The sequence below is a fragment of the Podarcis cretensis genome, assembly GCF_951804945.1.
Source record: "Podarcis cretensis genome assembly, chromosome: 2".
Classification (NCBI taxonomy): Eukaryota; Metazoa; Chordata; class Lepidosauria; order Squamata; family Lacertidae; genus Podarcis; species Podarcis cretensis.
In genome coordinates, this window is record NC_137171.1 from 97,590,147 (window position 1) to 97,617,544 (window position 27,398).

The 27,398-nt window shown below is 42.3% G+C and overlaps 1 protein-coding gene across 1 annotated transcript; it reads left to right on the forward strand.

Moving 5' to 3' along the window:
- The first annotated feature begins 317 nt into the window (after window positions 1-317).
- Window positions 318-23,663, forward strand: EIF4E3 (eukaryotic translation initiation factor 4E family member 3). Its single transcript, XM_079964094.1, has 7 exons — window positions 318-684; window positions 13,236-13,308; window positions 15,698-15,792; window positions 18,676-18,736; window positions 19,497-19,563; window positions 21,683-21,838; window positions 21,953-23,663. The coding sequence occupies exons 1-7, from the start codon at window positions 479-481 to the stop codon at window positions 21,997-21,999; spliced, it is 705 nt and encodes a 234-aa protein (XP_079820220.1). The 5' UTR covers window positions 318-478; the 3' UTR covers window positions 22,000-23,663.
- The last annotated feature ends 3,735 nt before the right edge of the window (window positions 23,664-27,398 follow it).

Here is a 27,398-nt window from a genome sequence, read left to right on the forward strand (position 1 = left end):
AATGAAGGCAGCTGAGTTTAGGCCGAGGCGGAATCTGAAGCCCAGGTTCTCGAACAAAACCAACACCCATCCAGATTCAATTTATTGTAACGGCTTGGTTTTAAACTCACTTATGGCCAGTTAGAAAACGGGCAGCGAAGAGAGAGAGTGTGTGACAAAAATCCACCCCGGGATCTGCTCAAAGGACCAGCTGCGCCTCCCTCCACTGTGACGAGATTGAATGGAGGAGACATGGGTGGGAGAGGAGACTGCAAGCCGCTCGGGGCAGGGGGCCGCCGCTCAGCCAAAGGCGCTATAAATAGGCGAGATCCCCCCAGCCAGCGACAGAACGAGCGAGGCCTGCCCGCTCGGCGTGCCAGATTTGCAGCGGGCGGGCGGGCAGGGCCCCCTGCTGCCCGCCGGCTGTGTACGCAACAAGGCGGGCTTTCGCCCAGCGAGGCGGCGCTGACTCAGCCTGGGCCGAAGGAAGCGCAGGGCAATGGCGCTCAGCCCCCCCGAGAGGCAGCCGGGCCCGCCCGAGCCCCCGAGCCCGGCGGCGGCGGCGGCGCCACAGCAGCAGCAGCAGCACCAGGCGGACGACGAGGCCGACCTCGACCCCGACCCGCAGCAGCAGCTGAGCGGCCTGGAGCCCCACGCCGGCGAGGGGATCCCGCTGCACTCGCCGTGGACCTTCTGGCTCGACAAGTGAGTGCGGGGCCGCCGGCACACCGGATGGGGAAGGCGAGCGGCAGGAGGAGGAGGAGGAGGAGAAGGAGAAGGAGCTGGCGGCGAGAGCGCGAGGCCTGGAGCTCGCCTCTCCCGCGCCGGTAGGTGGGCAAAGGCGCGCTCGAGGGGGCAGCGGTGGGGTGGGCGGCGTAGGACCGGCCTTTGTTCGCCGCCGCCGCCGCCTCCTCTCCTGCTCAGCTCGCTCCTTCCCCGTCCCCACGGCGAATTAATTCCCTTCTCCGCCGAGACCAACGAAAAAAAGGCGGGGGTCTGTACTCCAAGCCCCACCGATTGCTTCACTTCGCTTAACCCACCCAGAGCTGCTGTTTCTGCCCTTCCTTGGTTCTCCCACACTCCCCCCCCCCCCGGCAACCAGCCCTGGGCGCCCTCAGGCTCGCTTTCTCCTCCTCGCTATTTCCAGGGCTCTCAACGCGAGGTTTTGAACTCTTGAGACCTCTTTTTCCATAGCGGGGGATCATCCCTGTTAAGCGTGTTGAAGTGATAGGGGCTCTTAGAGGGAAGTGATAGAGGCTCACTTTTCCCGACTCGGTGGTATCCACACACGATGCATGCGCGCATCTAGCTTGCAGGCAGAAAAGCCAACAAGTGCAGCTTTCCCCCATCTCAAGGTTTGAGACGCACAAGGTCGGGTGGGAAAGGAGCAACATTACTCGGTGGGTTGCCTTGGGAAAGGCTCGCCTCTTAGGTACCCTAGAACAACTTGGGGCATCCTAGCTTTTGTGTTTTTATCCCATTGGGTGGCATTTCTGCTCCGCTTCCCTTTGTTGCCAGTTTCGGAACTTCTTTTTAATGCACCCAGCGCTTAAGGTGGTTTGTTTATTGATTTAACCAACCTTCTCTGGATAGTTTTCAGACCAGCTGCTGTCTGGAAATACATCCCCTAAGGTATGGATTCCCTAAGCTAAAGCAAAACAAAACAAAGTATTTGTTTTGCCCTGGCCACCTTTGGGAGGAAGGGTGAGATATAAATTTAACAATAAGGTTTTTTAATTGCACGTACCATAAAACAGGCCTTGATGAGAAACCTATTGTCGTGTGTTTTCCCCACCAGTGACAAGAAGTTAAAAGGGGTACTGCTACTTCTTTTGCATCAGTGGACAATGCAGTCCACATGCTTTATTTTAAAAAAACCACAAGGCATAAATTGAGGCAAAGACTTAGCCATAATCCTTTACCCAATATCAGAGAGGGGCTGTGCCACCCCAAGGCCTCTTTTACCAGCTAAACAGTTTCTGTCTTTCCCTACTTACTTTTGAGACTGCTTACTGTTGTTTTTCCCACTCATTCTTCCTAGTCTTCCCCTCAGACCCAACCCCACAGGGGGGCACATCCACACGCATTAAAGAACAGTGGGGCTGCTATCCTATACACTTTTACCTGGGAGTAATTCCCACTGAACAAACAAGTAGGATTGTGCTGCAAGGTTCTTCTGTGCCACATCACAGAGTCACTTTAGAAGTCATCTTGGGGGGAAAGCATAGTGGTAATATAGGTAATATTCACAATTTAGAAATGACTATTTTTTCACCCTTTAAAGGTGTGTATTCCAGGCCACAGTACAAACCGATGACTCTTTAATAACCATTAACCATCCTATTTGGCATTATCTTTCTGTGCATGCCTGTAAGAAACTATGGTGTTGGTGAAGTGGATATAATGAAAGTTAGGGAACTAGTGGGTGGTAGTTATTCTGGATTAAAGGCAGATTATTTACTCTTAGGTTTCACACACACAAAGACACTTAGTGAACATGTATCAATGGCAAACATTATTTCAGCACAAACCTTACAATCTGTGCTTGGTTGCCCCTTTCCACCTTTCCTTTAAAGTCCTACAATGGGCAGACAATCAGCAGGTGAAACTTCTGGGTGAGCATTGGCAACCCATATTCTTGAAATATCCTTCTATGGTTGAAACTTTGATCTGCTCTTAACTGTCCATAATTTGCAACATGATCTCTTCCTACCTTGTTTTTCATTCACTGCTTTAAAATAGATCTGTCTGAGAATCCATCCTTCCCTCCACTCATTATAAAAAAACAACAACCTTGGTTCCCCTCTCTGTTTTGCTAAGAAAGCATAATCCTTTCTTAAAATCTCTATCCGGTGTTTATTTTCCACAAGATTCAAAGCCATATAAGACTTGTTCCCAGTGTCTCTCATTCCAGATCCACTCCTCCAGTCATTACAAAATCAGACTGACATGCTTGCTTTCTTATACTGCATCAGACTACAATTGGTTGCTTCTTTAGCCATGCTTTTTATAACTCCATGATATCCCAGTACTTGTCAAATGACACACACGCACGCTGTCCATTCGGAGCTTGTCATAGGTGGTTGGCTTGTTTTCCTGTACCAATCTGCTTTTGTAACTTGAGAAAGAAACATGTCCTTGAGGTATAAACAGCTTTCTCTGGCAAGCTACATAAATCCTGAAATGTTCTTATGACCAATTGCATTTGGTTAGCACCTTTTACAACCACTGAAGGGTTTGCTGAAATGAAATACTAAGGGACAAGCTACAATGTGACCATGGTAGTTTTGTGTACTTAAAAATGGAACTCTGATATCGTGAAGATAGTGGGAAGTGCATCTGATTTTAACAGCAAAAGGAACACATTGGTGCGATGTGCCGCCCCTTTACCTCTCACAACCAAAGTCACTTGACGTTTTGGAGCTCAGCAAAAGTACTTGGGAAAGAAGATGCAAGGAGGTAAGGAAGTAGCATTCTGCACTCCTCATCTGGGTCCGCATTTTTGCTGCTAAAATCACATCTCTGCCATCTAATTGTCCCCTTAAACTCATCAGGAAATTATACTTTTTAAATTTTCTCATAGCTTGTAGGTCAAGATTGCTCCTGCTGCCTTTAAATTATAGCCATCTTGCATTAGGTATTTTAACACATGGCAGGGCATCTTGCTGAAGGATAAAGAACGATCTAAGCTACCTCACCTTACAAACCCCTTCGATGTAATCCATATATTGATTGTAGAAGCAAGCAAGGTGCCCAAAACACAGTGTGTCTGCAGGCCAGAAATAGTTCAGCAAAACCATTCAAAAGGCCTTGGGTAAGCAAACAAAGCAACAAGGTGACGAGAAATCTCTAGGGTCACTATAAGCCAACATTTTTATTATTTAATGCATTTATATCCCACCTTTCTCCCAAGTTGGGATTCACCAGATGTGGCACCAAATATGATGTTAGGTGCTTTCCTATTGTTGCATTAAAAAAAAAAAAAATGTCCCCCTTCCTCCCGGGACTAATCCATAGCATCCAGTTTTCACCAGTTACATGAAGTACCCAAAAAGTTAAATCAGTGATTAGATACATATTATTTAGGTGATATATATTTGGTTATATACCATGGTGGGGGTATCAATGAGTTTTGTTCTAGTTTCCTAAGGGCAGGAATTGTGAAGGAGAGATAAGTGTGCAGAAGTAGAGGACAGGAATAGACAATCAAATCTCTGTCCAGATTGTAATTTACTTCCTAAGTCAGGGGTATAGCCAACATCAGGCATAGGCAAACTCCGGCCCTCCAGATGTTTGGGACTACAATTCCCATCATCCCTAGCTAACAGGACCAGTGGTCAGGGATGATGGGAATTGTAGTCCCAAACTTCTGGAGGGCTGGAGTTTGCCTATGCCTGGCCAACATAGTGACTGCCAGATGTTTGTTGTACTACAGCTCCCACCCCTGACAGTTGATCATTCTGAACGGCACTATGCTGGCAATTACTGCCCAAAGCCGTTAGCAAAAGCTGTTTTGTTCATTAAAAAAAAAACCCTTCATACTCTTGAGTTTCTATGATTGCTATCATATTATGTGTTGGTTTCATGCATAATTACACTCAGGGAGCCATCTAGATATTTACAACCTTTCATTTCAGTTGTCTGTATCTCATGTTTTTTGAAAAAAATAAAATATCGGGCCTTTGATGATACAAATCCTTCCAAGGTTGTTTAATTACTTGGATGCCAACAGTAAGACATTACTGAAAGGTAACAAACCCAAGATCAGCTTGCAGAAATGCCACCATAGTGAGCGAGACTCACATAAATGGAATACTCTGAAATTTCTGTACGTACTGCAAATTATGTAATGTGCCACACAAGGAAAGAATCTCCCACTCAAGATGTGCCTCCTAATTTGAGGGCTACTTTAGCAGGAAGTCAGCCCACTGCACGTTTTCCATCACAGCCTTGTTTTCAGTAAGGAAACATTTGTAAAAGACTTTCATTCTGTGGTTACATCAGTGACCCTACCCGACCCCAACCTATTATTAGAAGCCATAGTCTTGAGGACAGAACAAGGCAGCTGGGCACTTGCTGAGGTTTATTATTATTTAGATGATTGGAAATTAGAGTAACGTAATTGGTAGGCTAAGTCTGGAACAGGACTCCTCTTCTGCCTTCAGTTCCACCCCAAGTTAATCTGGCCTTCTCACATGCAGAATAGAATCTTCTGAAATCCTTTTTGCAGAGATGGGCAGGCTGGGGCTCTATGGATGGTGTTGGACTCCAGCTTCCATCAGTCCCAGTCAGCCTCACCACTGGCCAGAGATGATTATGTGAGTAGTAGTCCAACAATATATGGAGGGCCAGTGTTTCCCTTACCATGTTTTAATGACTGGACTAAAGTGAGGTCACATTTTGCAGTGGTAGCAGTCCATCTGAGGCATGCATAAAAGCTAGGCCAGCTTAAAGGCCCATCTATTCTGCTTAAACAGTGGCCAACCAGATTCAGGTAAAGTTGGTTCTCATAATAAATACCAAACACATGCAATGCCGCCTTTGGTTGTATGAAAGAGCAGAAGTCATTGATTCGTATCTTGGTCGCCCTCTTCTGCACATGTTCCAGCTTCACCTGGTAGGTAGTTTGGCTAGATTACTGTGACCTATGGTCCAGGAGGTAGGATGAATCCCCATTGGGTCAAAGCACATTTGGCATCTTCCTACTTGGCAGATTACGACTGCACAGCCTGCAATTGACACAACAGCTCTGTGGATTGAAGGTTGTTAGCTTGGTAGCCAAAGTGACAACCTTCAACGTTACGGGCTAGTCTACAAAAGTTACCAGTTTATTTACCCAGTCATATGTTAGCTATTCATGGCATTTAGATTGTGTGGAAGAGAAGAACCTGTTCTTCCAACTAAGTTACCCCACCTGATTGCCAAGTGGTGAATCTTGCAAGCTGCTGTGTTTGGCAGCTTGAATCATAGAATCTTAAGAGTCGGAAGGGACACCAAGGGTCATCTAGTCCAACCCCCTGCAATGTCGGAATCTCAGCTAAAGCCTGTGGACAAATATTTGTATGCCACTTTTCCAGACAAAACCCATCCAAAGCAACTTACAACAATAAAATTACTAAGTATAAGAAATTATTGTATACACCAAGAGTAACTGACAAAATTGAAACAGACTCGGAACTCCTGCTCCTTAACCGTACTCTAGATTGCAGTCAGTGCTAGGGTAGGCCAAACAAAACAAATGATTATTTAAGGCCTTCTGAAAAGCCTTTGTAATCACATGCTGCCACTCTACTGGGGGGGGTGTTAATAGTGTGGAGCCACCACAGAAAAAGCCCCCACTCTTGTGATCACCGACCTCATAGATTCAGGAGGTGTTCACAGTCCAGGGATGCCCTCAGATGCTAGGGCCTCACTTACAGGAGTTCTAAGCCTCTCACTAAAGTATTCATAAGCAAGGGCAGCATTGCAGATACAGCACAGTCCAAACCAGGGGTTGGCAAAAAAAATGAGCCCACCCTCAGACCTTGTGGTGGGCTGGAGAAGCGGCGCTGGGGGGGGGGGGAGCTGGAAGAAGAGGGGAGGGGAGGGCAAGTAGTCCTCCTCCCCAGCCCCACTTACCTTCCCAGGGGCTGCTGCTGCTGCTGCTTCTTGTGGGTAGCCAGAGCAAGCTCATCCGCACCGCTCTCTGGCCCACAGGAGCACCAGGGTGGCGGCGGCGGAGTGAAGATGAGCGGTGTGAAAGGGCTGGCTCCAGAGAGGGGCTGTTTAAAATGGCACTCAGCCAGCTCAGCCCAGCCCCCTTCCTCCTCTAGGCAGGGTGGGGAGAAGCCAGGAGGAGGGAGGGAGGAGGCGCCGCCACGGTGTGTGTGAGGAGGGGGGGGATGGAATGGCGCAGGGAGGGGGAAATGGTGCAGCCCGAACGAACAGAATCCCCATGCCGATCCATGGACAGTCTGCGGGCTGGATCCTGAAGGCAATTGGGCCTGATCTGGCCTCCGGTACTTAGTTTGCCAACCCCTGGTCCAAACAAACCAGGATCAAGCATCAAGAATCAGTCTAGGTTCAAATGTGACCTAGGGAGAAAGTCAGGCAACAGTCCAAGGGCAGATAGTTCAGGTAAGGCAGAAAAACTAGGAGCTAGAGACCTGTGTTATTCCCAGCGAGTGGAAAGCTCGAGATGGAGGCCTTATTATACTAACTAGCCTTTTAAACCACACCCTGACCACCAGCTGCTAACAGTGAAGGAGTAAGACCCAGAACAGTTTAGGGGTTGTGGGGTGGAGGGAAGAAGGGATAAGTCTCATTGTGTGAGTGGACTTCTTTCCATGCACACATTCCCCACTTAGTGCTACACTGAATTTCATCCATAATCATAGAAATAAACCTAATGAGAATCTGCATCGCTCTACATAGTACCGTTCTGTATGGTATTGTTATAGTGATCAAAGAGCCTCTGTTCCAGAAAGAAAGAGAAAGAAAAGGGAAGAGGTAACTCAGAGAGCTTCGTTTGTACACATCACCACCTACAGGCACACCTGACATTTGCAGCACAGTCATTTGAAGTTCGTTCTGTCACTCCCCTCTGCAGAAGGGGGGAGGAGGGAGGTCATAAAGCTTGCAAAACCTGATGCACATCTGGGATTAGCACATACTGGATCACCAGATTTAGAGGTTGTGGTTTCCAGGAGTCCCGGCACCTTTGTTACTGCTAGAAATGTTAGTAGTAACTTGAACCAGAATTTCGCAATCTGATTTTTATCTCTCCGTGGTATTGCACCACATTCTGCTAATTGTGAAACGTTAGATTTTACTTTGTATTTGTTTAATACAACCGTACACTTTTTGCACATTTTATGATTATAATTTTGCATGAAATGTAAAGTACATGTACGTTTTTAAAGAGCCTGACAAATATTCATGATGTAGACTAAAAACTTAGAAAATATTTGTTTCACCTAGCATACTTCTCTTACATTTCTCTGGGGTGTGTGTGGGGATTTATGGTGCTGTATGTGTTATGCATGGTTAAAAAGACAGGGTTGTAGTTAACTATCTTTTACTTGGAGTAGATTTATTGAAATTAATTGACCTAAGTTAGTTGTGGTCACTAATTTCAGTGTGTGCACTCTGCATAAAAGTTGACTACAGCCCACTATGAGTGAGTTAAAAGCACTGTTGCCAGATGTTATTTAACCAAAAAAGGTTTAGTTTAACATGTAAAGGTTTCTCATGTTCATTCAGTGACAGGAAATTTAATTTGTACAAATATTTATATACTGCTTATTCATAAATGATATCGGAGTGGTTTACAACAGTCATACTTAAAACTATACAATAAAAATAAGAATATTTTTAAACCAGAGATCAACTAACTATTTCAGAAGTGTATAAATTGCAGCTGTTAAGGGACACACCCTTAATAGACAAGTTGTTTAGGCATCAGTTGTATATTATCCTCTGCTGTTGTTAGTTCCAGTTTCACTGGAATAGGTTAGTTCTTATTTCACTATGGAACAGGGTGACTGTCAGTGGCCATCTGACATTTGCCCTCTTAATTTCAGGGAAGTGAAAGTAATGAAAACCTTGTGGAGTAAATTACTGGCCAAAAACAACTTGTCATCACCATAACTGCGTTGAGTGTCTTCTGAAAGAGACTGTGTAGGAACCGCTCAACAAAATTTGTTTCAGGCATGCACTGTTGTCTGATTACAGTCACTTAATTTGCACTGAAATACCATTCTCAGCCTGGCAGGCCAAGGTTACCCTTGGAGTGCTTACAGAATGTTTTCACATCAGTATTAAATTGTCCCCTTGGAACTCTTTCATGGACATTTTGATATTGCCAAACTTACTTTGTTGTGCCAAGTCTCTCCCTCCCTTCTTCCAAAACGTATTTTAGTTTGCTAGAGAAAATAGTTTAACATTTAGGTGGGAATGTCAACCTGGGCCCAGTGCTGGCCTGTATGCCAATCCTCTATAAAGTTAATGATAAATCTTTCATTGACATAACCAGATGTAGACAATGGCAGCCTTTGGAAACATATTTCACCATCTGATATAGCAGGAGAGCTACATTTTGTCTACACTATGTTGCAGATTCAAAATGAGGATCATTTTGCTACATGGATTCAGCACTTGGGTCTGTTTCACACCAACATACGTGTATGTATTAAGGTAGTAGTTCTATAAACAGAAAAAGAGCTTCACTTACAGAAGTAAATTCATACACCAAGGCTGCCAGGCAGACCTCTTTTGCACCCATCTGCTTGTTTCTGTTTAGTGAGGGTGGGTAATCCAGGATTTACTATGCAGCCTGTGTTGGACGGGGCTGCACTCCTCATAGGAAGTTGCCTTACACCAAGCCATGTCATTAGTTTATCTAGCACTGCTAGGGACGCAGGTGTGGTCTAAATCACTGAGCTTGCCGATCAGAAGGTTGGCGGTTCAAATCCCCGTGATGGAGTGAGCTCCCGTTGCGCTGTCCCAGCTCCTGCCAACCAAACAGTTCGAAAGCACACCAGTGCAAGCTGATAAATAGGCGGAAAGGTAAACGGCATTTCTGTGTGCTCTGGCTTCCGTTGCACCAGAAGCAGTCTAGTCATGCTGGCCACATGACCCGGAAAGCTGTCTGCGGACAAACACTGGCTCCTTCGGCCTCAAAGTGAAATGAGCGCTGCACCCCATAGTCAAGTTTGACTGGACTTATCCGCCCAGGGGTCCTTTACCTTTTATACCTATCTAGCTCTCTATTGTTTACACTGACTGGCAGCTCTCCATGATTTCAGACAAGGGTCTCTCCAGCCTTTTCTAGAGGTGCCAGGGATTAAATGTGGGATCCTTCTGCATGCAAAGAGTATGCTTTACTACTGGGGCATGGCCCAGCCACTTTTAGGATGCAGAGTTGTAGTCAATCTGTCTCTGCTTCTAATCACTGCTGCTACCTGATCATCCAGGAGTCTTTTGTCTAGGTTTTGTTTTGTTGACTATTTCACAGATTAGTTGGGCTGCAGAAGGCGTGCTGGAGAGACCACACATTCAAGAAACGCAAAAGTAACTTTTGCTTAGTTTAACAACAAATAACAAAAACAAAAAATCCTTTTACACTAAATTACATTATATCAGTAAGTGTGACCTACTATACCCAACAGCTTAATTAACATAACAGCACCTGCTATACTGCTTCACAGCTGTAAAACTAGGTCATGTTATTTTCTCTGGCCCTTAAAGACATACAAATCTTGTGAAACAATAATGAAACCTAAAATTTAAAGAAACCATTCAACAGGTTTGACTATTACACCACCTGTGTTCTTTCCTGGAGATGACTGACCCAGCCACAGTCACACATGCTTTAGTAACCTCTAAACTGGATCCCCGTAATGTGTGTTTGGTGGGACTGCCCCTGAAAAGCATCCTGAAACTATGCTGTTTCGTAGTATTGTCTGAGGCAATCTGCAGTGAATCATATGTCTTTTACAATTCTTGCCCATTTGGGTATTTCCCCCCTTTAAAATACAACTTACGAAAGTTTACCAAAGAAGCCTGTGATAATAATAATTAGTAGATAGCTAAGATTTCTGCCATCTGCAAATGTACTGAGTGTTTCTCCAATCAACAGAAATAGTATTTGGAACTAAAAACAAGAGGCGTGATCCAGAGAGATGTACAGTTAGAAGTGAATTTTGCATGTCTAGCCATTCCAACAGTCAGCCATTGGTTTTGATGTTGTCTGTTACCTGCTTTTCAGACAGAGTCTAAATCCACTCATTCCCTATATTGTCATGGATTTGGGTTGCTTTTTTTAAAATAAAAAGTTGTAATGTAATGATTGCCTCTGGCTAGAGTAAACATTACAAGAAGGGATACTTTTTCAGTACATTAAGCATTATCTCACTTTCCATCTGTTTATGAAACTGTTAGCAGAAGACACACAGCTCCAATCACACATTCATTTGGCTCATCTTCTATAACAAAGATAACATAATCTCTTTGCTATCCTGAGTTTGGTAGTCTCTTTTGGAGGCCCAAAAGATAGCTTGCTTGATAAATTATCCCAATTTGGAGCTTTTCGTGGTACAAAAAAAGGGGTCAGTTCTTACAGCAAGCCAGGTTAAGTAAAGGTGCGCCTTGGGTTTCAGTAATTCTGAAGGTGAGTAAAGACTGAATCCAAGCCCAGAGAAAACACTACCCCTTTGCTACAGATACCGCTAATGGGATCTTTTTGCTTGGCAAGACTTGTCCACCTTGCTGCTGTTTGTCAGCTTATGGTTGTAATTGGTTACTGAACCATATTGGGTGTATATCACTTGCATGAGATTAGATAGATCCTGGTAACTCAGTAGTCCAGGCATAGGCAAACTCGGCCCTCCAGATGTTTTGGGACTACACCTCCCATCATCCCTGACTACTGGTCCTGTTAGCTAGGGATGATGGGAGTTGTAGTCCCAAAACATCTGGAGGGCCAAGTTTGCCTATGCCTGCAATAGTCCATAGGATGCTGTTCAAGTTAGTTTCGCAACGGAGAAGCAACATTATTCCTCCAGTGTATCTGAAGAAGTGTGCATGCACACGAAAGCTCATACCAAGAACTAACTTAGTTGGTCTTTAAGGTGCTACTGGAAGGAATTTTTTTATTTTGTTTTTATTCCTCCAGAGTTAGTCTCTTATAAAAAGTATTCCAGGGTATCTGTATCCAGTGCTTTTTTCGGGGGGGGGGGGAGTACGCAGGGGTACGCATACCCCTAAACATTTTGTGAATCTAAGTTTGGCCTCATTGGGGGGCAGTATTTCAATATGAGTAGGAAAATGAGAGTATCCCCCAAACATTTTTTAGAAGAAAAGCACTGTCTATATGGATAACTTAACCAGAAGTATATTGTACTGTATTTGTACGAAATGTATGCAGGTATATTTAAGACCTCTGCATAGCCCGTTTCATTATGAGAACGGGGTTCCATGATAAAAGAATAAAATAGATAAAAGAATAAAAGAGCTTTTATTCTTGGATTTTACTCACTATAGAGAGGGTCTTGCTAGATTTATAGAATGTGGCCATCTAGTGGCACAGATGTAAAATGAATAGAATAATTTATTAAAACCCCTGTGTTGTGAGAATAATGCTTCTTTAAGCCTTGTGAGATGCAGAATATGTTCAAAATACAGTGGTACCTCTAGTTATGAACTTAATTCGTTCCGGAGGTCCGTTCTTAACCTGAAACTGTTCTTAACTAGAGGCGTGCTTTCGCTACTGGGGCCTCTTGCTGCTGCTGCGCCACCAGCACACAATTTCCATTCTTATCCTGGGGCAAAGTTCTCAACTTGAGGTAACTCTTCCAGGTTAGCGGAGTTTGTAATCTGAAGCGTTTGTAACCTGTTTTATTATTATTATTATTTTCTTTTAACAACAACAACGCTTGTGATTATAGTTTAGGAAAAAAGAGGGAAATTTCTGGATTCAAATAGAACTTATGCAGAATTACAACGACAAAATGTCTATAAAATTAAATAAAAACTGCATTCTATTTCAAAATGAATTAACCAAATTGAAAAAGAGGATTGGAAGGAAGGGGGGAGGGAGAGAGAGAGAGAAACAAGAAACTATATCATCACCTTCTGACAGTAGATGTAACCACCCTCCCCAAACCTGACTTCAAAACAGAATAGGGTTTTTTAAAAAAATGACTTCCATTTTCCTTCCATCCACAAATCCCGTGGTATTGGTAATTCTCAAAGACACAGCTTCGTTGTGAAGCAGAGTTGGATGATCACACAAATATATTGATTAAAAAAAACAACCCACCAAAATATATTGATCAGATTCACCATTTACCATGTCAACTTCCATGATGTAAGTTATGGTACCGGTTCTCATCGTATATAAATGTATTTTAAAAGCATGCTTTTGTTATTATAATTGTTATTATAATTATTATTACAGTGGTACCTCAGGTTACAAACACCTTGGGTTACAAACACTTTAGGTTACAGACTTCACTAACCTGGAAGTAGTACCTCGGGTTAAGAACTTTACCTCAGGATGAGAGCAGAAATTGCACGGCGGCAGCGGGAGGCACCATTAGCTAAAGTGGTACCTCAGGTTAAGAACGGTTTCAGGTTAAGAATGGACCTCCGGAACGAATTAAGTTCATAACCAGAGGTAGCACTGTATATCAATGTGTTTCTTTTCATAAAGCTGATGAGTACACTTACTATACCGAATCTTTATATGGTTTCTTCCTCTCTCTCTTTTTTTCAAGGTCACTTCCTGGGACAACAGCTGCTGAATGTGCATCAAATTTAAAGAAAATCTACACAGTACAAACTGTACAGGTAACAAAGATGCTGCATGTGAGAATTTCATGTTGCAATATAAAATCCCATATATTATCGATAGACCAAACAGGTTTTTTTTCCAGAGCTGAGATGTAACTTCTAATCTAACAAAACATTTGAAAAATCAGTCAGTTTGGTTTATGATAAGGCATTGTATTACGATCAGTAGAAATTAGGGAAAAAATGCTTTTGCAAACACCCTTTACAGGTCTAAAGTCATTGTTATTGCAGGAACAGAAAACTTATTATGTATCACTGAGTTTGCCCCTAATAAAATGATCATTCTTTGTATGTTAAATTTAAAAGTATAGTTTATTTAAAAAAAACACACACACACACACACATTTACTAATTTACTTTAAAAAAATATTTTTTGTCATAAATTGATCTATAAGCTGCTGAACTGTAGGGAATCCAGCATCAGTTTCTGCTAGTTTATGATAAACAGGCAAAAATTTGAAGCTGAGAACAGAAGAATTCCTCAGTGCTATAGTAAAACAAAGAAAATTATTGTGTAGTCTAACTTGGTCTCATCACAGTGTCAAGCAGACACAGAAAGTGCTCATTTTCAGGAAGCGGGGGATCTGTGAATACTAATTTTGGTGCATGAAACAAAAGGAATTGGAGGCCGTGTGATGTAAAGGCCTTGGCACTATGTTGCAGTACAGATGCGCAGAATCCCAGGCTGCATTCCTGCTGCCAGTGTCCGCTCCCCATCTTTTGAGGCCTACTCAGGAAGACAGAAATGGAGCCACCAATCTGTATAGACCAAACATCAACATGAGAAAGCCCACAAGCAAAAAAGGCACTGAATAATTCTCCCTTATCTTGTGGGAAATTCCAGTGCCGCCTTGGAAGCAGAAATGCAACCTGCTCTTGCATTTGAAAGTTGTGCTGTATTTCTTGTTCTCAGTGTACAAGGATTGTAATGATCTGATTCAAGGTCGTGTGCAACAAGGTCATTGCATGAGTGGAACAACGTCTGTTCATGCCTTAGATCGTAGCTCCCCCCCCCCCCCGTGTGCACCCCCAACTTGCTCTGGAGAATTGGGGGGTCCCTTAGAGCAGATATTTGTGGGGGGAGAAGTTCCGTTGCGCAAGTGGAAGATGCTCCCCCACACAGTGATTTGGTTAGATGCAACCAGCTGTACATTGTCTTGCATGAAATTCTTCCCAGAGTAGTCTCCTAACAGAACAGAACAGATCTGTTGAAATCACTGGACATCACTTATTCACATTCTTTAATTTCAGTGAGTCCACCGTGAGCAGAACTTAGTTGAATACCACCCATAGTCTTTAGTTTGGGGGTGTTAAGGCCAGGTAGGAATATATGCACATGGTTGTCTTGAAGATTTTGCACCCCAGGATTCCCCTTACCCAGTTTCTTAGTAGCAGCTAGTGGCATAACAGAATTTCTCTTCTCCATGCACTCCCCCCATGCACACTCAAAAATCTGTACACTCAGAAAAACAAAAAAACCACAGAGCAGATGGGGGGGTGGAGGCACATGAAAGGGAAGGTGAAGATTCAATGCCGAAACAGAATTCATTCTGCTTGTGCAATGGCTTCATTGGATACAACCCTTTGAATGTTCAGTGCAGAACTAGTTAGCTATAGGTATACTGGATAGTTGTCCTTTCAAAAATAATAATTAAAAAAGCATGCTTAAAATGTCATGTTTAAAATCATTGTTTAAGATGCTTATTGTTGACTCAATTCCCTTGTTTAGGATGTTGGGGGTTCCTTGTTTTCTTTATGAAGATAACATTATAGCTACAATTTACTTTAAAATGTGTTAGTTGTTTTGCCGAAAGTTATGGGCTGCAAGTTTAAGTCGTGACTTACAAGCTCATCCGAGAGGGCATTGAATACAGAACTGTTGCATTATTGAAGATCAGTTGTAGGCTAGTAGCTCAGTTTCTACCACAGTGGAAGAAAACCAGCTTCCTTAGGAAACACAACTGGGTCTAGTTCCAATACCTTGCATTTTGCTTGAAACTGTTTTACTTGGTTATTGCTTTTTAAATCACTGTAATGGTTTTGGACTGTATTTTATAGTAACCCACCCTGGCATATTCTGGTGAAGGGCATATAGGAAATCAAAAAGTCTTGGTGCAAGTATCCTTCAGGTTAGGGGAGTATGTGGAAAAAACAAGAGCAAACCCTGTTACCTATTTCTGAACATGGAGAGCTCTCTTATACCAAGTCAGTTCCTTGGACTGGCAGTGACTCTCTTGCGGGGGGTGGTCTTCCTTATCTGGAGATGCCAGCGATTGAACCTGGCACCTCTTTCAGACACAGCATGTGCTGTACCACAGAGCTAAACAAAGCAAGGAAATGCCATGCTGTTACGTGTGAATTTACGAAGTGTAATAATTCTCTTTAGATCTTCTGGAGTGTTTATAACAATATTCCTCCTGTGACAAACCTGCCTCTGAGATGCAGTTATCATTTAATGCGTGGAGAAAGACGGCCGCTGTGGTATGTTTATATTCACATTATTATGGCGCTCTGGGCACAAACTGCATTCATTATTTGCTTATTTACGTGTAAGTTAGAAGAAATGGGGGGGGGAATAGAAACAAAAGTGGAGAGGCGGGGGCAGGGGGAAGATCAGAAGGTTATTTTTTTAAAAAAAACGACAACAACTATGTTTAGTAAACATGATAAATTACACTGAAATGGTTTTTGTTTGCCCATGGTGTTTTTAAAACGTTAATATTATGCAATACGATTTTCGCATATAATTGCCTAAAAGTAGGCTTTGCAAAATCAAGTTAAAATATGTTGAAATTTTGGTTATTTGTGGCAAGTGCTGCATAGACAAGGCTGGGCTTTAGGGAACTATGCAATCAGTTGCCCTCTCTCAGCATGAAGCTTTGGATTTATGTTTCTTGAACAGTAGATCACTTTTTCATGTGTGTAGACCACCTTTGAAATGGATACAAATGCAGAGATACAAGTGGGTTTTTGCGGGTGGCGGTGGTGGGGCACATCTTATGCTCACAAAGTGCAATATCCTGCTGGGTGTGCTCAAGGTCTTGGACATGCCTGAAGTAGCCATGTCCAATGTATTTATAAAGGTAAAGGGTAAAGGGACCCCTGGCCATTAGGTCCAGTCACGGCCGACTCTGGGGTTGCGGCGCTCATCTCGCTTCATTGGCTGAGGGAGCTGGTGTACAGCATGACTAAGCCGCTTCTGGCGAACCAGAGCAGCGCACGGAAATGCCGTTTACCTTCCCGCCGGAGCGGTACCTATTTATCTACTTGCACTTTGAGGTGCTTTCGAACTGCTAGGTTGGCAGGAGCTGGGACTGAACAATGGGTGCTCACCCCATCGTGGGGATTTGAACCGCCAACCTTCTGATCGGCAAGCCTTAGGCTCTGTGGTTTAACCCACAGCGCCACTCATGTCCCAATGAATGTATTTATAGAAATAACAAAAACAAAACACTCTTATGGATCTTGCTGACTTGAATCAAACTTCTGCTTACTTGGATGTTGATGCTGACAACCTGCTCTTTTTAAAACCTAAGACCAAAATGCGGTGCACGTTCTTATTACATGCACAATGTATTTCCCTTAAAACCATGAGAAGAGTCTACTGAGGAAAGCAAGACAAATACTGTAAATCATAAAACAGTCTGTACAAATGAACACATTTTAAAAAAAACACAGAGTGGGTTTTTTTTAAAGACACTTGCTGCTTAAGCTGCAGTTCTGAAAAAAGTACTGGCCATCAATGGGGAAAGGCAACAAACCATTATGCCAATCTTGCAGACTCAAGAAGTTAATGCTATAAGGGGCTGCACCAGTCTACAGTATAGGTTTAAACATGGGCAGATTGCAAAAGTGAGCAACACTTGATAAAATTGCTGCTTTGGTGAGCCTCACCTAGTTTGCTGACAAGTCCTGCCCGCACCCGATGCAAAAAGTCATTATACCCAAGATCAAGGTGAGCTGTATGTTTGGGCAAGTGTTTTTATCTCTTCCGAAATTATTTTAGACTTGCTTATAGGGATTTGTTCCCTTTTTTTTCTATGCTAGAAGGATGCCAAAGGGAAATGAAAGCTGTTCTGTTTCCTTTCATACCTGCACTTGTATTTGAAAGCTGCATCTAAGAGGGGCCATAGTTTGAAGGTCATAATTGAAAAAATGTGCTTGTTTCTTCTGAAGTCCCCTTGATCAAAAGTTTCACAGTCACTTTTTTGTAGGGGAAAATTGGTAGCACTAATGTCACAGCTAAGTCGTTTCCTTTTAATTATTTTGATAGTGGCCTTGTTTTTGTCTTCTAATTCATGAAATGTGGTATAATAATCAAGATTATAATTAATAATGTTTGAGGAGTGTATTTATTATATATAATAAACCATAGACTTGTGTGCCTTCCTTGCCGTTTTCACTTATTCTGAAACTTTCACCAGCAGAACTGCCTATCCACAACCCAGATTTTGCTTTAAACGACACTAGAATGTATACTTGTATCATAACTGTTAGGTTCTGAAGTAGGGTCACCTAAATTGCAGTATTGCATTCAACAAAGTTATTCTATTAGTGCAAAGATTTTCACCTGTGCACCAGGATGTCCTCTCCCTATGCATGCTTCAATCTGTTCTAGAGGTTCCTCCAGCCCTTTGAAGCAGATTGGGCAGGGAGGGGAGAAAAGTCTCATCACACAGGAAGATGGTCTTTGCACTATTGGGACAAACTTGTTGGATATGATCCGTGATAAATACATGTTTAGGTATGATCAGGCTATGTTCAGAAAAATCTTTTCATGCACCAGCAGATTACTCAGAGTCTGCCTACCGTTAGGCAGTGTGAAGCAGTTGTTTCAGGCAGCAGGTGCTGGAGAACAGTAGCACAATAGGTTTCATTTTTTTCTCAAAGTACTTCAAGTCCTGCAACTTATATAAAGTATGAATAAGCTTTCCATTATTATTATTTTGACTGATTTATTGTGTTGGCTTGGGAAGGGGTGAAGAACTAAAGCAGGCATAGGCAAACTCAGCCCTCCAGATGGTTTGGGACTACAACTCCCATCAGCCCTAGCTAACAGGACCAGTGGTCAGGGATGATGGAAACTGTAGTCTCAAAACATCTGGAGGGCCGAGTTTGCCTATGCTTGAACTAAAGCCTGACCTGTTGACCATTAGGCATCCTATTTGGTCCTTTCCTACATTCTGAGAATTCCCTACAAATTTTCCCCTGCTTCAGAGCTTAAAAACTTGCATTTATTTTTATGTTTTATGTTTAAATGAGGTAAGATTCTGGGCTGTTGAAATCTGTGCCTTTGCACTGTACCTAGGTGTAAAAAAATTGCCAGTCTGTGCAGCCAAGCTTTGTTTTTTCCTCACAACTCAGGGAAGAAGAAAGCAATGCCAAGGGAGGTGTGTGGAAAATGAAGGTCCCCAAAGACAATACGGTACGTGCTTAACATTGCATATAGTCGTACCCAGTTGGTTATGGTGATGCAGGTGCGTGTGGTCTACTTATTTAACAGTAAAGGATCACTCACACTAAACTTCAGTTGTATAATGAGATGGCCTTTTATTTATTTATTATTTTTTATCATGGACAGCTCAAGACATTTTATGTCTGCCAGTGTGGTGTAGTGGTTAAGAGCAGTGGACTCGTAATCTGGTGAACCGGGTTCGCTTCCCCGCTCCTCCACATGGGTGTCCTTGGGCTAGTCACACTTCTCTGAAGTCTCTCAGCCTCACTCACCTCACAGAGTGTTTGTTGTGGGGGAGGAAGGGAAAGGAGAATGTTGGCAGCATTGAGACTCCTTAAGGGAAGTGAAAGGTGGCATATCAAGTTCACTTTTACTTTTGCCCTCTTTTCTGCCTATAGTATCTGGTTTGCTCCAGAACAGATTTGGATGCATGATCATTGAAGTCTTGATTGAAGTTGGTGTGATATCCAACTAAATCATACTCTGAGTAGACCCTATGAAATTAATGGGCAAGTCCACTGGTTTTATGGTTCTGCTTTGAGCATGAATTAGCTGGATATCACCTGTTGAATATGTTCAAGTTAAACGTATAGATATAATTTATGTGAAATTGTAATAAAATGCACCAGAATAATGTTATGGCTGTTGTGGACAATATAGCTGTTCAAACTGCAAATGGAATACTTGCTGCAACGTAACCAGGTTCTTCCTTTTCTTGGTTTTTTGCTAGTCTGCAGTTTGGAAAGAGCTGTTGCTTGCTACAATTGGGGAACAGTTTACAGACCGCTGTGCAGGAGGTGAGAAAGTACTTCCTGTTATTTGCTTTTGTCTTGATTTTTGCTAGCACAACTTACAAATAAAAATCCTCTGCTGACACTTTTCATCCTATCAAAGTGCATTGTCCCTTTGCCTGATTAAGCCTAGGGAGAGGGATTGATTTTCTCCAACTTTGTTCAGGCAACCTCCATAATCCAAGAGAATTATCCAACTGTTTGATCCTTGCCAGGAAAAGAATGTAAATGTCTTCACTTGCCATCCTACTTTTGACATATCATTGCTCGCTTTTTGTAGTATTTGTGGACAGAGAGTGGGAACAGGACTGCCACAGATCCTGCACAAAGTGACTCAAAGGAAGAAGAGAGAACCTAGAAGAAAGAGGTTGCTCTTTCATTGGCTGCCATCACTTTTGGTCATTAACAGTGGAAAGGTATCCTCCTGCTGTGTTGGTTAATGATTTGAAAGGAGTAGTTCTTGACCAAGTCAAGACAAATAAAGCATAAGAAGGCACTGGTGCTTTGGCAAAAGATTCTGCCTCCCTTAGTGCCTAATTATGCACCAACAGAAAGCCTGCACCACACACTGCAATCAGGGTCCTAGAGATGTTAGGCGCTCCAGCTTTACACACAAGATTCATGAATCATGCTGATGTTCTTTGCATCTCTCTAGATTTCCATGCTTTTATTCGGAAAACAGGCTTACCTTCAACAACAAAATACAAATTCTATTAAGATTCATATAATAGAATATCAGTGTTGCCAATCATGCTTAGATTTAGTCTTAGTGATTTTGGGACCTCTCTAATTGTCTAAAAACACAAAACAATGCAATTGTTGTACCATTTTACGTTATGTCCACTATATATAGTGATTGGGATGTCTAAATAGTCCCCCCTCCCTGAATAATTAGAGCAGACAGAATTATACTGGTGGTTAGGGCAGTAATCCTGTATACACTTACCTGGGTGAAAGTCCATTGAAATTAACAGGATTGTCTTCTGAGAAAACATGCATTGAGCCAGGCATTCAGCTACTTCCTGACCATGTTTGGTCTTTTTGTGTGTGCATGTAATATATAAAAATCAGATACAGGGCTCAGCTGTTTACATTATCCCCATAATGTGGTTTGTGACCTTTTTACTGGTCTGCACTTTTATCTGTAGTGTCATATTTTCTTATGTAGCACTTCTTGGGATAATGCTAGCAAATAGCATTAGAAATAGGATAGGTGCTTTTCTGTGTTAAAATCTGAATTTGCCTCATTGGTCTCCCTCCCCGGCTTTGTATACCCAATATAGTTCCAGCCATAAATAAATAAATGGCCTTTTATAGGTACACTTATTTTACAGCAGGCATCCCCAAAACATCTGGAGGGCCGCAGGTTGGTGATGCCTGTTTTACAGTGATAGAATAAGCACCGTAGATTCTGGCGTATTAGGCGACTGGGCGTATCAGACGACCCCCCAAATTGGCAGCTGCAATTTGGGGGTTCGTCTTATAAGCCCAGTCGCCTAATACACTGGGCAGCTCCGCACCGGGAGAAAGCTGCCCGGAGCGGAGCCCGCCGCCGGCTGCTGTTGCTTTGGAGCTGCCGCAGCAGCAACAGGTGGGCTCCGCTCCGTGCTGCCCATACCCGGCGTATAAGACGACCCCCGACTTTTTAACCTCTTTTCTGGGGTTAAAAAGTCGTCTTATACGCCGGAATCTACGGTAATATGTGTCAATGGGTAGTAAAATAAAATAATGTTATTATTTGATTGGTTTGGAAAGCAATGCAGGGTTGGATTATTTGCCATCTCCCAGACCCCTGTGGTTCAGTCAAACCCAACAAAAACAAGCCAAAAGCACAAACAGAGCAGCACATTTCAAAAATCTCTATGATAAGCTTAATACTAAAGTTACCTATTTATAGGTCTTAATTATTGAGGTAGAATTTATACCAGTTACATGGGAAAGTTGTACAAAAAGCATGTTTACAGTAAAATTCCACCACCTCACAACATGTCCTTTAGGACTAATTTGTTGTTTTTTATTCATGGTGTGTTTTTGATTTGGGGTTAAGAGTCCATACTGGCTCCAGTAACAAAGATAGTTTTTAGATGATGATGATGATGATGATGATGATGCTTTCTCTTGGCAGGTGATGAAGTAATAGGAGTTAGTGTCAGTGTCCGTGATCGGGAAGATGTTGTTCAAGTTTGGAATGTAAATGCATCGTTAGCAAGTGAAGCTACAGTTCTGGAAAAGATCTATGAACTTTTGCCCCAAACATCTTTTAAAGCAGTTTTTTATAAACGTAAGTAAAAATTGTGCATGTAGCATGAAGCAGAGTGTGCTGTCCAAATGACTTTAATCAACAAAATGTATTTAATACTTTCATATTTAATAATTGTGTCATCTTGCCTTTCAGCTCACAAAGAGCATCATGCTTTTGAAGGTGGACGCAGGAGACATTAACACAGGAGACAGTTCTGAACTCAAGTTGTAATTTTTAGGTTTTTTTGGGTTTTTTTGAGATCATCACAGTGAAAAGATGGACAAAAACACTTGCAAAAGCACCACAAAGCCTGGTTATTTTAGATTGTTATATTCCTCTTGAGCTGGCGCTATTCAAAAGCAAGGAGTATTGCTGCCTCAGTTGCTGATTGTGATGTTTCCTTTCATGACTGCTTAACAAAAAAAAGGTCACTTTTACTTAGTATTCCTTTCTTTTTAAGGTAGAAGACTTTACAGTTAAGTAGTTTACCATACCTAGTTCAAATGCAAATATGCACAGGCATGATATGCTGCTCTTTCTAGACTTGCTGTACCTAGAGAAATTAATAGCTTTGTGAACCATGTTTTTCTGTAATACTTTGCTTTGAGACATTCCTATCATGTTAAGAGATACACACAGATTTGTCCCCCAGAGAGGTTGTAATTTGCACTGTCCTAATAGGCAGTGGGAGAAATCCAAGGGGAATCCTGCTCAAGCTCCATGGAAATGAATGGAGCTTGCACAGTACCTGGGTTGCTTCCAATGTCCTCTGCTTATGCACTGATAATGCGCATACTGTAAATATATTTTAATGATCACTGAACAGAGCCCATAGACTGAAAATACACTTCTGATGTGACTAATTTTAAACTCTTTAGATACAAGCCGCTTAAAATAAGGGGCTGGTTCTCACTTGGTGATGGCCCATATCTGTCCTGAGAGCACGGGTAGGCTTGAAGCTGGACATTTCTCGGGTTGAAGCATTGTTTGTGATGATGTATCACTGTTGATTTCTGTGATCATAGTCACACTGGAACAGATGCAGTTATGCGGATTATGGTATGGAAGCTGCCATCAGGTGTGGAGCAGTCAGTTGCTGATTGGCATTTGTTTTTAGCTATTTCAAATACCTATTGGGGGTGTGTGAATGAAATCACAACTCTTTGTTCCAGAGGTGCCTAATATAGTTTGAATTAAAAATAATAATAAGTATAATATTTCTTTTTAAAAAAAACAAAACACCAAAACTTAAACCCCTCTGCTGTGCTCTCACTTAAAATGGGAACCTTAACAAATCTCCTTTAGCAAACTTTTTATAAAACAGATCTTCCCTTCTTACCCCCCTGCATTCATATCAGATGTGTTCTTCACCCATGAAGGTCAGTATCAAATGCATAGTAATTTTTATTGTAAACTTAACTAGTTCAACTGTATCTAGTTGCAAGCTATGATGGCGCCTTAAATACATTTTTCGATAGAGAAGAAAAGTTGATTACACTTTGAAGCATGAATGTGAAAATTCTCAACATTAGTTTGTGTGTGTTTTCCTCCCCGCACTAATTATTGGAGTTTTTGTTCTGCTTTTTATTACAGTACCAAAGATTTATTTAGTTCCTCACAATGAGCTAGAGGAATGTGCATTCTCTTCTAGGCAGCATTACTGGATTAGCATTTAGTATTTTGGAAATCGTTCTGACTGCACTGATAACAACCCATTTAATCCTACAAGAGGCAGCCATTGGAATTCAATGTGTTTCTAAATGAATCAATTTCCCCTTTTTAATTTTTGTACTAGTTCATTTGTATTTATGAATTAAGATTTGTGCATTTTAACTAGCATTATTAAAAGTTTTATAAACTCGTACACATCTATTCAGAACTGCATTTATTATTGGGTTCTCTCTCTCTCTCTCTTTATTTAAAAAGAAATATAAGTGTTCTTCAAGGCCACCACCCTGATATGCTGTTTTTATACATAAGAGTAAACATTTGTCTATATTTTTCAAAGACCTAACAGTATAGCATGTCCACAGTATTTACGGAATCAGGACTGAAGAAGCCATTACTAAAATTTCAAAAAGGGCTCATAAATCGCTTTTGTCTCATTGAGGAAACATTGGAGAGGCAGCTCAGCACTGAACATCACAAGATGCTCTAGTCTAAAACATGGGTAGGCAAACTAAGGTCCAGGGGCCTGCCCCAGCCCAATTGCCTTCTAAATCCGGCCTGCGGACAGTCTGGGAATCAGCGTATTTTTCTGGTTTCCTTTTTACCTGGTTTCTAAAATTTTATGTTTCCACAAGCTTTCAATGAGATGATAATTTTGCGCATTTGTGTGCTTGCTGATTTTACTTTGTTGGCAGGCTTGTGCAGTGATTTCTGCTTTTTCTCTCTACCATTTTTGCAGGGTGATGGTGGTGGTTTTTTCAATGTTGAAAGGCAAGATTAAAAAAACCAAAACACAATCCATCTTGCAGCCCCTCACCTGCATCAGATGCCCTTGGTGCACGAGGAGGAGCCATGCCAGATTTGGGTGGGGTAATTATAGAATCATAGAATCATAGAGTTGGAAGAGACCACAAGGGCCATCGAGTCCAACCCCCTGCCAAGCAGGAAACACCATCAGAGCACTCCTGACATATGGTTGTCAAGCCTCTGCTTAAAGACCTCCAAAGAAGGATACTCCACCACACTCCTTGGCAGCAAATTCCACTGTCGAACAGCTCTTACTGTCAGGAAGTTCTTCCTAATGTTTAGGTGGAATCTTCTTTCTTGTAGTTTGGAACCATTGCTCCGTGTCCGCTTCTCTGGAGCAGCAGAAAACAACCTTTCTCCCTCCGCTATGTGACATCCTTTTATATATTTGAACATGGCTATCATATCACCCCTTAACCTCCTCTTCTCCAGGCTAAACATGCCCAGCTCCCTTAGCCGTTCCTCATAAGGCATCGTTTCCAGGCCTTTGACCATTTTGGTTGCCCTCGTCTGGACACGTTCCAGTTTGTCAGTGTCCTTCTTGAACTGTGGTGCCCAGAACTGGACACAGTTCTCCAGGTGAGGTCTGACCAGAGCAGAATACAGTGGCACTATTACTTCCCTTGATCTAGATGATATACTCCTATTGATGCAGCCCAGAATTGCATTGGCTTTTTTAGCTGCCGCGTCACACTGTTGGCTCATGTCAAGTTTGTGGTCAACCAAGACTCCTAGATCCTTTTCACATGTACTGCTCTCAAGCCAGGTGTCTCCCATCTTGTATTTGTGCCTCTCATTTTTTTTGCCCAAGTGCAATACTTTACATTTCTCCCTCTTAAAATTCATCTTGTTTGTTTTGGCCCAGTTCTCTAATCTGTCAAGGTCGTTTTGAAGTGTGATCCTGTCCTCTGGGGTGTTAGCCAGCCCTCCCAGTTTGGTGTCATCTGCAAATTTGATCAGGATGCCCTTGAGTCCATCATCCAAGTCGTTGATAAAGATGTTGAATAAGACCGGGCCCAAGACAATTAAACTAGACCTTTTGAACTGTGTGCCTAGAGAAATAATAATCTGTCCCTTGCATGTGCACACATGTTCAGTAACATTCAGAGTGGCTGGATAGGTCCTCCCTTAAATGCTTGCTCACTCCATTTTTCCTTTTCTTTATTTTTCTTGCTTTTGGGCAAAACTGGTATATCTGGACATTTTGAGAATGCTTTTTATTTATGCCCAGATATCTATACAAAAGTATGCCATGTTTAAAACCAGTGGGACTTAATTTGTAAATATCCTTAGGAGTGTGCCATTAAGGTACTCAATAACTCTGCCTCTTGCTCCAGTGCTGCCACAGTACAGCTCAGTTAATAGTGCATGAGACTTTTAATCTCAGGGTAGTGGAAGTTTCCTGCATTGCAGGGGGTTGGACTAAATGACCCTCATGGTCCCGTCTAATTCTGCGATTCTCTGATTCTCTGATTCTCTGATTTTGCTCTCATGCGCACAGTCCTTCTGCTTCTGCTCTCGCCTTGGCATAAAAATATGCTTTGGTCCTGTTTAACGCTTCTTTCAAATGAGATGGGCCTCTTCAGTGAAACAGAGGGCTCGATGGCTCCCCGGAGTACAGCTTTGCAGTTAACACAATGCCTTCTAATTGTAAATTCCTCTTAATAAGGATGAAAGGCTGTCCGCTGGGCCAACTAATTAAAGAGGCGTCTACAGCAGTAATTACATAGAATTCTGCTGCACTCACTTCATCTGAAGAAACATTTGAAGATGTCAGAAACCTGAGGTAGGAAAAGTTCATATTTCCCATTACCTCAGTCTCTCTCCTCCCTCTGACCCACATGTCTAGTTTTCCCCCCTATCCACCTTATACCATTCATTATTAGCAGATTTTGTTTTCTTTTCCTGATCTGTCATGAAATGCCTGAGGTTTGTAAAGAATAGCTCTCTTTTCTCGCTCTTTGTTTTCTTGAAATTTGATGAGTTTGGCATATCTCTTGGCTGTGGAACCACTACTGAAAAGGCCCTGGGAATGCCCTCCCTGTTGAGGTTTGCCTGCCTCCATCCTTACTAACTTTCAGGAGGGATATGAAAACATTCCTGTTTACTCAGGCATTGGGGTGGCTGATGACATCCACAAGATCCATGGATGGAAGAATCTTTTTAATTGTAACTGCTTTTAGAGATATTTAACTGTAGTTTTTTCTAACATTTGACTGTTTTATAACATTTTTGCTTTGTTTTTTTAAAATTTGCCTCCCTGGGCTGCATCAGGAGGAAGGTCGGGATATAAATTCAATATGTAATAAATGCTGTAATTGTAGCAATTCAATAAGGCTCAGATGCTTCACAAGGCAAGGCAAGATGGGCCAACTTTGCTGGTCTCAAGCACTTCATGTGAATGTGCAGAACAAATGCATGGAAATGGCTCTAACAATTTCTACTTCGAAGAAACTTACTCTTTTTGAGAACTGTCTGCATCACAGCAGAGAAAGTTAGCCTTTTGAATCTACATGATCTTACATGTATGTATCCATAATATTTTTTGTGAGATGTTTCCTCTTTTTTTTAAGAATAATAATAAGCACTTATTCAACATCTTCAGAAATGCTATGATTTGAAAGCTAAACCGTGTTCTTCAAGTTCACTTCCAGTTAGAGCAATTGACTCTTTTTTTACATCTTCATATTACGCATTGAAAAACATCTGGCTCAAGAATCGCTGACAGCTTAGGAGGATTGAATTGTCCCACTGCGCTAAAGCTGAGGCTGTTACTGTGGATCTCAAAACACTCCTGCCTTGGATAAAAGGATTTAACTGGATGGCAGTAAAACGGGGAGGGGGAATCAGAAGACAGCAACCTGCTACTTGAGAGACGGTACATCAAGGACCTGTATCTGCTACAACTGCCGAGTCTGCCTTCACTCATCTCCTGAATTCCATGTCTTACATATTCTTCAAAGGAAAACTCCAAAGAGATCACACACTTCTATCAGTGCCAATTAATTAAATGTTGTCCTCCTACATAGTGGGTACAAAGGAGCGGCAGCTCCCCAAGGACCCTGTCAATGCATTTTTCTGCCAACTGGAAGATGTACAGAGGAGAATGGTTTGTGTGTGTTCC